Source organism: Myotis davidii, unplaced genomic scaffold (assembly GCF_000327345.1).
Source record: "Myotis davidii unplaced genomic scaffold, ASM32734v1 scaffold13, whole genome shotgun sequence".
NCBI classification, from domain to species: Eukaryota; Metazoa; Chordata; class Mammalia; order Chiroptera; family Vespertilionidae; genus Myotis; species Myotis davidii.
The window spans coordinates 2,293,785-2,305,662 of NW_006286243.1; the positions used below are offsets into that span (position 1 = coordinate 2,293,785).

The window sequence follows — 11,878 nt, forward strand, 5'->3', positions numbered from 1 at the left end:
TATCTTGGTTTGTTTAGCTTCTATAATTGAAACTCTGTTGCCATCACTGGCACTCTAAGCTCTGAGCCTGCTGGCGGCTGAAAGCAGGTTTCTGGGTTTGTTTACCTTCTATAATTGGAACATTGTTGCATTTGGAGCTCAGAGCTGGGCTGCGGCAGGTGGGGAACCTTGGCTTCCTCTGTCACTGGAGCAACCAAGCCTCATGTTCGCTTCAGCTGTGTGGCTGCCGGCCGCCATCTTGGTTGGCAATTAATTTGCATATCTTGCTGATTAGCCAATGGGAAGTGTAGTGAAGTTATGGTTAATTACCATGTTTCTCTATTATTAGATAGGAAGGATATAGATAGATAGATTTGTTGAGTGGAATCAAGGTTTATTTTTAACATATCACTAAATTTGTACTTTAGAGAAAACTAAAAGTTAAAATTAAAGTTTGCTTTTTTATCCAGAGAGATTGTCTCATAAATTTTCATCCAGTAGTGATAGTGATCTTTCTGTTTGGTGGGATTGGGATGATATTTTTCCCCATCTGTTCCAAAACCTGTGCTCTTTTCACATAGCCTATATAAAGTTAAAGTATAAATTCAGTGCTTATTATGTGTCATGTACTGTTCTAACTGCCTTATATTTATGAACTAGGTAATATTATTCCTCCTATCTTTAGTTGAGACAACTGGAGCATGAAAAGATTATAAATTGCCATAGTTACCCAGCTAGTAAGAATTGGAATTTGAATCTGTGGTCCGGCTCCAGAGTTTCTGTCTTTAACCACTGTGTTCTAATGCTTTTATTAACTACACTGTCTCTCATTTACCATATGCTTGGACATAAGCTCATCTTAGTTAACTTTCTTGGAGTTTTAAGTTTTTTTATAGTGTTGGGTACTGTATGTTATCTATAGTATAATAATACATATTTGTGCTTGACTGGATCAGTGAATATGATGGTATGATACAATTATAATTAATGCAGTACAATCATTTCCTAATTCTTCTTGCCTTCAATCAATAACTGTTTTTCAGTATAGGTCCTTATAGGAGCTATATATAGCCAGGATTGGCTATTTTGAAGCAGTTTACTCTAATATTACAAAAATTCAGACAAAGAAATTTCTTAACAAATCTATTTATATTCCTTGCTGATGCTCACTCAAAAATATCTGTGTTTTATTTAGAGTTTTCCCCCCTTGTGGATCCCTTTGTTAAACTGTTTGTTGGTGTATGTTTTTTATGTTAAATGATATTGTGACATAATTTGCTTTTTTATAGATTAAACCTTAAAGAATTTGGGCATACTGGTCATGATAGTGACATTTGGCATTGAATTTGGCCTCTAAAACTTGAAATAATAATGATTTTGATATATGTTTTATTTGATGTCTCTTTCAGAATTCTCCACTTTACCAGTATTTACAGGATCTGGGACACACAGACTTTGAAATATGTTCTTCTCTGTCACCAAAAGCAGAAAAATGCACAGTGGCAGAGGGACAACAAAAGTCCCCTACAAGAGCCCTGCCAAAAGTAAGGAAGCATGCTCTTTCTCTATGACTTAATGTTTTGTTCTTTGCCTTACAAAAAACAAAAACAAAAAAACACCTTGTCCTCCCCCACACTGGTAAGACTTTATTTTTTATTTCATCAGTAGTACAAAACTGCCTGTTTAGATAGAAATGAAACCTTGCTGTTTCAGACTATCTCATGGGTAATTTGTATAATAAGTAGAAATGAATATGGTTGAGGATCAAAATATATTATTTATTTAAATAATGAAGTTATCTGGAAAGGACCAGAAAAATACACTAAAACATTAATTGAGGACCCAACTACTAGGGCTGTTATATTAAGAGCACAAATTATAAGAAAGTAAATTGATAAGGTATTTCATAGTTTCAAGGATATGTGATGGAACGAGTATACTTACCTCAATTTCTAATGCTCTTTATGTTTGCAGTATTATATATTTTTATATAATACATACCTCATAGTTCCTGTACAACATTATGAGGCTAAGATGCTAGAAGAATCTCCATAAATTATCCTATATAATAAAAGGGTAATATGCAAATTGACCAAACAGTGGAATGACCAGTCGCTATGACACTCACTGACCATCAGGGGCAGACGCTCAACACAGGAGCTGCCCCCTGGTGGTCATTTCACTCTTACAGGGGGAATGCCGCTCAGCCAGAAGCTGGGCGAGCGCAGCAGCAGTGGCAGGAGCCCCTCCTGCCTTCAAGGCAGCACTAAGAAGCAGCAAGCTGAGCGTTAAGGAGCGGTGAGCAGGTGGGCAATAAGGAGTGAGGGCTCTCGGACTGCGAGACGGATGCTTAGGCACAGGGAGCAGGTCTAAGCCAGCAGGCAGACATCCCCCAAGGGATCCCGGACTGCAAGAAGGCGCAGGCCGGGCTGAGGAACTTCCCCTCTCCCTTCGCCCCCCAAGTGCATGAGTTTTCATGCGCCAGGCCTCTGGTGTTTTATAAAATTTATTAACCTAAATTCATTTATGTCCTTTTATTTTATTAAAATAAAAAATATATTCTGTTTTAATACAAAGAATTCTAATTTAGTAGAAAACTATAACTAGGTTACCTAATTTTTTGAGCATTCTAATTTAATTGGTGTTTTATTACAAGATCAATTATTTTCAGGAGGTAGCTTTGAAAGTTTTCAATTACTCATTTACTCTAGGGCGATAGAGGTCTTTTCTCCTGTTCTTCTTTGAAAAATCCCTGAAAGTGAGGTAACCAAACTGGGCCCATTTGCAATAGCAGAGTAAATACCAGAGAAATGGTTTGGTTTTTTATTTTGTTTTGTTTTGTTTTGTTTTGTTTTTGACCAACACCCAAAGGGTGAGAGTTAGGAGAGTTAGAGCTCACATGGTTCAGAATCAATTTGCTAGTCCTCTGTACTTAAACCCTTCCTGCTCCTTGGTCCTTTCAAATATGGATGGATGTTCCTGGGGAGGGTTTTGAAAGGAAAACCCACAGATATATCTAATAGCTTATTTATAGATTAAAACTTGAATTTTGGATTACTTGACAAGAAAAGACAAAGAAAGGGACATGGGATTAACTTGCATTGACCTGTGTGGTGTGTTCACGGTGTGTGTGTGTGTGTGTGTGTGTGTGTGTGTGTGTGTGTGTGTGTGTGGTGTTTCTTGTAGGTTTTCAGTCCTTTCATTCATGACAGGTATTTTTACATATAGAAATGTTATTAGTTTATAAATAAACTACAAGCCCTGTGCATGAAATTCATGGACTCAGGGCGGGGGGGGTCCCTTATCCCAGATTGCGGGAAGGTGCAGGTCAGGCCAAGGGACCCCACCGGTGCACGATCGGGGCTGGGGTGGTACAAGGGAGGTTGGCCAGCCAGGAGGGACCATGGAAGGGCTCCATGGCATGTCTGGCAGTCTTGCCCAGTCCCGATCGGCAAGACCCCGCAGCAAGCTAACCTACCAATCAGAGCGTCTGCCCCCTGGTGGTCAGTGCACGTCATAGCAAGCGGTTGAGCGGCCTTGGCATATCATTAGCATATTACGTTTTGATTGGTTGAACAGACAACGGGATGACCGGACACTTAGCATATTAGGCTTTTATTATATAAGATAAAATGAGGGTTTAAAATGTCATTGACTCAGAAATTGAGGAACAGTAAAAAGCATAGCCAGAGGTTATTTTTCAAAATTACCACATGTCTAGAAAGTTTGTTTAGTCTTCACTTACACATTTCAACTGTATGAGCTATATTTTTCTAAAATGGAGTTTTTCTAAATTTGGGGCAACTAAATTTTAGAAAATGTCTATACTATAGTTCCTTCTCAATGGATATATTTTTAGAATTCCCCTCAAAATTCTGTTCAAACAGTGAAGTATTCATTATTTATTTATTTTTTGGAAAGCATTTTTTTTGATATGAGTTTGTGATGAAATGGCCCTTAGCATTTATTGCTTTTTTAACTTTATTTTTTAACGTGATTGTAAAGTACTTACTGAGTAATCTGTACTGGTATTCTCACCATGAATATTTATTGTCTGTACATTTTTCTGATTTCTTTTCCTGTGATTATTCTTTTCTTTCTTTTTCTTTTCTTTTTTTTTAAAGAATCACTGGTTTGCCTTTCATTAATTTTAACCCTTAAGCTTTTAAAAATCAATCAGAAGGCAAGGGTGTAGGAGAACACTTGTCTTATAAACTCATATTAAAGATTCTTATTTGACATTAAGTACGCTCTTTACTGTTTACATGGTTATTTCTGAGTTGCAAAGACTCCATGTTTTTCCCTATATTCCCCCATGCAATCTTGGCTGCCATAATCAGACAGACAAAAATCATGAGGACCCCCTTTTTTGGTATCTGCAGTGGAAGTTTAGAATCAGGCCCCTTCTCTGCTTGATCTGTTTTCTCTGAGAGATGCCCAGTACTTTCTTGCCTTTATTGGCCACTTATGGTCTATTTTCCATCTTCGCTGAGTTCCAGATCTTTGTTCGACATTTCCACCTACCTGTGCCCCAGGAAACTCAGATTCAACATGTCTAAAACAGAGTTTTCCTGGGCACCCCACAAACAAACAAATTTTTTTTATATTTCCAAATTATACCCTCCTAGTTATCTTACAACTTTCCATCACTCCCAACTTGATTTGGTCACAAAATAGTATGTCAAGTCAGCTTCTATGTCTCTAAAATCTATCCCTAATTATTACCATTTTTGCTATCCTAGTGCAGGCCTATGACATTATTTAGCTGTACTACTTACTCTCCTAATCATGCTCTTGGCTACAGCCATTCCCTGCCAGTACAGCCTCTGAACTGTTGCCAGTTAATTTTCTAAAATGATTTCTTTATTATTTCACTTCCTTGCATCAAAACCTTAGTTGGCTCCTCACAGCCTACAGGATAAGATCTAAAAGATGTGTCATATGAGACCAAAGTCCTTTCAAACCCATCTCAGTGTACCTTTTCAACTTTATTCCAGTTCCCTTTTCCCCTTGGGTCTTAGCTGTCCCAAACTGTGCCACCAGCCCCATGGCATGTTTGTCTCTGGCTCTCTCCTGTAATTATCCAGTTCCCTTGCCTGGAATGTTCTAACATCCTTTGTTGCTACATTTCCACTCATCTGTTAGGGTTTAGCTCCCCTTGGCCTCTTCTTTTCCCACATTTTTCACACTTTACATTGGTTTGTAATTATTCGTACTGTCTCTTCTGTATCAAGTTCTTGACAACAGTTTTGTGTTTTCATCTTCCTTCCCATGATTGTTTTTCAGTACCTGAGATATAGTAATCCCTCAAGGAATGTAAACTCCATTTGCTGGCATGCTCAGGAAATGGGCTATTACAGTATATTGAATTCGGGGAGTGATTCAATAATATGCTTTTTATTTCAATGAGACAGTTTTTCTAAAATTAAAATTTCTTCCTGCCTTAGTATTATGGAATAATCTTGGAGAACCCTATGGTTTTCCTCTGAAATACATACTATCATCATTTTGATACAGTTTATAGTATACCGAAGATAAATGGGCTACATCAAGATGACTTCTGGTGGCTCATTAAAAATCACATTTTCAAGACTCATTTCAAACTTACTGAATCTGAACCTTCAGTTTGGGGCCCAGGAATATGTTTCTAACTAAAATCAAATCCATGTATTTTGATATGTAAGTAAATTTGGAAACTAATAAGGAGGCTGAGACATACTGACAAAACATAGAACCTGGATGATTTTCTTTCTTACCCTGATAAAAACTGTGATTCATTAGATGTAATTATTTGAAGTTGTTCTGCTATCTGGTTGTAGTTTAATAATCCTATGTAATGTCATTCATCTCCTTTAGCGAGGCATCCTGATAAAAGTGGCTGAAACCATCAAAAGTTGGATTTTTTCTCATTGCAATAAGAAAGATGATTTACTTCACAAATTGGTGAGTGTTCGTTTTACTTTTTTTTGTCAATATTCAGGGCTCCAGCTTATTAGTGAGAAAATTGGTAAATCAGAATTTGTCTTGCTACTGATTTGGGCAGTGATTAATTTTTATTAGCAATTCTGGGCAGTTCTGCAAAAGGAGATTTTCCACTTCATGAACTGTTAAAGTTGTTTGTGTCTCCTAAGGAAAAAAAAAGAAAGTAAATTCTTCAATAATTTGGGGATCTTTGAATTTGGACTCCGTATTATTTCATACTTCCACTGGTAAGAGGTTATTAGTCACTTACTTAGAATATTCTTGGTAGTTATTGAAACCTTATTTGTTAGAGTACTATTTTCCACTGCCATCTTCCTCCATTGACAGATATTTCTCATAGTAATGAAGGGATTAGGAATATATCCATTAGTGGGATCTTCTCCTTTTTCATTAGGAATTTGACTGTCTTTATCCTTATCCCACAACCAATGATTATAAAGTTTAGGCAAAATCAAAAGTGACTCCTCCCTAATTTATTTATCATTAATCTGACAACTTCAGGTTATTTTATTTTATTAATTTATTTACCATTGTTTGACAACCTCATATGTAAATATTAGTCTCCAGGACTGATAAATCACAGAATTTTCCAAAGACTTGGAATAGTCAGCATTGATAGTCTTTGTGATTCCTGTGAGGCTTGCTTTTTTTTCTTCTCTGCTGTAGCATATCTGTTGCTTGACCTCTTGTCCCCCAAGAAGGAGTACCTCAAGTTTTTACATCCTAACAATACAAAATTGAAGTGATAAAGCTCTTCTCCTGGCTCTTGGTAGGAGAAATCAGGTTACAAGTAAGCAGGCTTTCAGGATCCTCTGCTGGCCTATGACCCTAAGATAATAATAATTATTCTTATAAATTATCATTTATAAAAAAGTGTTCACAAAGTGCTTTCACATTTTGATTTGGCAATCTAAACACTGTAAGGTTTGGTGCACTTACCAGCTGGAATCCTGAGGTTCAGATCACTCAATTTGATTTAAGAATACTGATTAAGTAAATTATTCAAGAATCAGCTAGAAAGTGATAGAGTCAGAATTTGTATTCTGATCTCCTGGTTTCTAAGCCCAGGCTCTGTACTATAATGCACTACCTCTCTAGCTTAAGTATTATTATGTTTTGACTGACTAAAATTACTTTTTTAGCAATCCAAAAGGGCAAGTTCTCTGTTCAGGGTTTCATCTTTGTGGGTGTGTTGAGAAGGTCAATGAAGTATCTTGTCATCTACGTAGAATACCATCTCTATCCAGGTGGAGCCATCCTCATTCTTCAATGATACTAGGACTGTGATAAGGTACATGGATCCACATACATTTTTCAGTGGTTTAATCATAGTCTATATAGTCCTGATCTTTTCATTCTTGGTTCTTTGTCACTGGCCACATATTTTATGTTTTCTTCTTAAAGTATAAAAAAAAATGCCTTCATAGCAACTATGATGGTAGTGATATTAGCACTTTTAAAGTACTTTTTAGCCTATAAAGTGCTTTCAAGTGTTATCTAATTTCCCCCTCATCAGCTTTATGAAATAGCATTATATATTTAAAAGTGTGTAAGATCATTAAAGTGTATTGATGCATAAATAAGTTCCCTTCTCCATCCATAGGGGCAAAAATAGAAATCTCTTTTATTCTTCAGCTGTGCTTTTCATCTCTTTCATTCCATCCAAGCAGAAATCTTCCTAAGTTACCTTCTTGTGCCATTTCTCTATTTAGATCCTTAAAAAGATTCCTATTATCTATCATTTCAAATCTAATTGATCACTTCAGCATAAAAGAGTCTGCATAAATTGCATTAATCTACCTTCCCAGCCTTATCCACCTTTATTTTCATCAACCAACCCAGTCTTCCTTTTCCTTTATTCCATACCTGTTCCTGTATGTCTGTTGGTGCTATTATACTGTGGTGGAATTCCTTCCATTTTTATCTATTATCAGAATCTTTCCAATGAACAGTCCTAGCTCATTTTCAAGGCCTTTCCCAGAAACTTCAGCCCATTGATCTCTTATTTTCTGCAACAACCTAGTAATGATTATCTATGCTATGATCTCTAAGTTTTTGTATATTATGTATGCTTTTCTTTATTGTATTTTAACACTAGCAGCTAACACTTACATAGTGTTTACCGTGCACCAGACACTCTTAGTATTTTGTAAATACTGACTTATTTAATCCTCACAACAACCCTATGAAGTTGGTACTACTTATTTTGCAGATGAGGAAACTGAAAGAGTGGGTGGGGTTTATAAAGGGTAAATGGGGCCAAATATATGGTGACAGAATATGGTTTGACTTTGGGTGGTGGACACACAATGCAATATACAGATCATGTATATAACCCGTGATTAAGCTTGAATATGGATCACTGCATTCCTACTAAGTCACCATTATAATCAGCTAGGGCTGAACTCTGTGGTGTGGGAATGATTAACTGACCAAGAAGAGCAAACCCACTGCTTTAAACCCTAGACCTAACTCTTTTATGTTAATTGCTAAAGGCTTTGCCCTTTAAAAGTTCTCTTTATTTTGCCCAGCTAGCATGGCTCCATGGTTGAACATTGACCTATGAACCAGGAGGTCATTGTTCAGTTCCCAGTCAGGGCACATGCTAGTGTTATGGGCTTGATCCCCAGTGGGGGTCATGCAGGAGGCAGCTGATCAATGATTCTCTCTCATCAGTGATGTTTTTTCTTCGCCCTCCCCCCCCACCTTCCTCTCTGAAATCAATAAAAATAAAAAATATAAGTTCTCTTTATTTTTATCTTACAATTGGGTCATTATTTCTAAATTTAATACAAAATAAAACTTAAAATTTTCTGACAAAGCAGAACATGCACAGTGAAGCAAAACTGACTACTAGAGACAAGCTTTGAAATCAGACTTCTGGAGAGCTACTTATTCTCTTTGGACTTTAGTGTTCTCCTCTATAGAATGGAGAGGAGGAGAATGTACGTCACAGGATTACTGTGAAAATTAACCTATCTGCTGTAACATTCCTAACTTGTCTCCTATCTCTACCATGAACACTCTGCGTAAAACTAATATTGATGACTTGCAGTTCTACAGAAGCTTTTCTGTCTCATCTGACTCTTCCAACTCTTATATCCGGTCAGTTCTTACTCTTACTTTAAGAGTCAGCTCAGGCATAACCTCTTATACTTTCTCTGACTTCATTGCAAGTTTTGGTACCTTTTCATAATACCCTTGGTATACTTCATTGCACTTTGCACATTATGTTGTAACTGTTTACTTTTTAGTCCTTCATTAAATTATGAACTCTTTAAGAGTAGAGACTTAAATGTCTTGTTCATTTTTTTGTCCTTGGTATCAAGCATGGTGCCTGATATGTATATTTCTTGATAGATGGATTGAAGGAGAGGGGAATAAATGAGCTGGTATATGTGAAAGCATTTTGCAAACTATAAATGCTATGCACATGTTAATGTGGTTTTATATTACATTCCTTAATGATGTATTTTTAATATCTGAATGTCCATTTTTATAAGGCCTTGATCCTGCTGATGTAATTCTTTGATACTGGCTACACTGTTACAGTATCCAGGGACAGCATCTTATGTTACAGAATCATATTTTCCATGTGTGTTCTAGCAACTTAATTAATTGGGCTTGACTGGACAGGTTTATTAATCTGTAGTTCACACCTTTTTATTAAAAATTTATATTTCAGCCCTAACTGGTTTGGCTCAGCGGATAGAGCGTCGACCTGTGGACTGAAGGGTCCCAGGTTCGATTCCAGTCAAGGGCATGTACCTGGGTTACGGGCACATCCCCAGTAGGGGGCGTGCAAGAGGCAGCTGAATCGATGTTTCTCTCTCATCGATGTTTCTAACTCTGTATCCCTCTCCCTTCCTCTCTGAAAAAAATCAATAAAATATATTTTCTTAAAAATTTATATTTCACATCTGGTAGTCCAATAATATCCACTTCAATCTTTATTATTTCACATTTACAGTGGGGGGAAAAACACCCCCCAACAGTAGATTGGATTGTTGTTTCTTCTTGGAGTTTATACTGAAAATAAATACCTCTAAATTTTATTAGTACTTTAGGAGCTTAGCATTAAATGCAAAATTATGTATGCATTAATACCTCTCTTCCGGTCTTTTAATGGCAAGGATATTGGATTCCGACTCGACTCACTATATACCATCCTGCAACAGGAAGTCCTGTTACAAGAGGATGTGGAGCTGATTGAGCTACTTGATCCCAGTATCCTGTCTGCAGGGCAACCTCAACAACAGGAAAATGGACACCTTCCAACACTTCGCTCCCTGGCAACCCCTAATATTTGGTACTGTTCAGAAAACATCTATCCTTTGCTCACATATAGAGTATTCAGAGGAAATCTATCATGATGCTCCCCATTGTAAAGGCATTATAAACATTCTGTACATTGTAGCATTGTAATTAATGATATGCAAAGGTTTTTAAAAAGACCTTTTAAAATGAATACTATTTAAAATGAAGCTGGAAACAAATCCACTTTCAACTCAGTATAATTAGTTCTGTATTTTAATAGCCCACATATATTAATGACATGTGCCAAAAAGAATCTGTCTTACCCATATACCTCTATGCACATGTGTACATGTAGGCTTCTCTGGTTCTTTATGTTTCTTTATAGTTAATAGATTATATCATAATCACACTGTAAAGACCATGAGCATAGGCATGGAGGTAAATGATCACCTCTTGCTTTATTGGCTGAGAAGAGATCATCCTATATAATAAGGAGAGAATATGCAAATTGACTGTCACTGCAACACAAAGATGGCTGTGCCCCCAGCGGAGGCGGGGTTTCTGTAACACAAGATGGCTGCACCCACAGCAGAGGCTGAGTTCCCTTAATGAGCAATCAGCAGGGACCTGAGGCTGCGCTACCTCCCCCCACCCCCATGGGGACCTCAGGCCACACCCTCCCCACCTGGCAGGGCTTGACAGGGTACCTCAGGCCACGCCCCCCAACTTGGCACCTGGCTAGGGGGCCTCAGGCTGTGCCCCCCGCCCAGTAGGGCTTGATGGGGACCTCAGGCTGTGCTCCCCGCCCCAGCACTGGGCCAGGGGACCTCAGGCTGTGACCCCACCCTGGCGCCAGGCTGAAGGACCTGAGGGCATGCCCTCCACCCAGTGGGGCTTGACGGGGGACCTCAGGCCACACCCTCCGCCCTGGCGCCAAGCTGGGGGCCCTCAGGACGTGCCCCTGGCTCTGACACCAGGCCAGGGGACCTGAGGCCACACCCCTTGCCCTGACGCCAGGCCAGGGGACCTGAGGCTGCACCCCCTGCCCAGCAGGGCTTGACAAGAGTGGGACTGACCAGATCTGGATTTAGCCCAATGGGGGTGGCCAGCCAGGTCTGGGTCTCGCACGATTTTGAGATGCACGTGGGTGGGCAGGGACTTGACTCTGGGCCCCGTGGTGCACCCCAGGCTCTGACAGAAGGAAGATTTTCATATACATTTTACTAATTTTCTTTCATCTCTGACACTTCTATTATGGAGAAAGGGCAAATAGCAATATTAAAATATTTCCTTTAATTAAACCCCTTTAATGTGTACGAATTTTGTGCACCAGGCCACTAGTAAGGAACATAGTCTAATGATTTACACTATCCTAAAACTTTCCAACCACTTTAAATATTTGGATCTAATGAAGAAGTCCCAGGATAATCTGTTTTAAAAAAAGAAAGAGGAATGGTAAAAAGGGATTTTATATGTACACTAGAGGCCCGGTGCACAAAAATTTGTGCACTCGGGAGGAAGGGGAGGGTCCCTCAGCCCGGCCTGTGCCCACTCGCAGTCTGGGACCCCTCGGGAGATAACGACCTGCTGGCTTAGGCCTGCTCCCGGGTGGCAGAGGGCAGGCCCAATGCCTAGGTGCAGCCCCTGGTCAGGCTCAGAG

The 11,878-nt window shown here is 38.7% G+C and overlaps 1 protein-coding gene across 2 annotated transcripts in view; it reads left to right on the plus strand.

Annotated features, from left to right (window-relative positions):
- The window catches only part of VEZT (vezatin, adherens junctions transmembrane protein), a 69,696-nt gene that overhangs the window by 31,394 nt on the left and 26,424 nt on the right, over positions 1-11,878 (plus strand). For both annotated transcript variants that reach the window (XM_006757616.2, XM_015559979.1), the window contains exons 2-4: positions 1,389-1,523; positions 5,836-5,922; positions 10,095-10,270. In XM_006757616.2, coding sequence (XP_006757679.2) covers positions 1,389-1,523; positions 5,836-5,922; positions 10,095-10,270 — 398 coding nt within the window. The remainder of the gene's footprint in view (positions 1-1,388; positions 1,524-5,835; positions 5,923-10,094; positions 10,271-11,878) is intronic.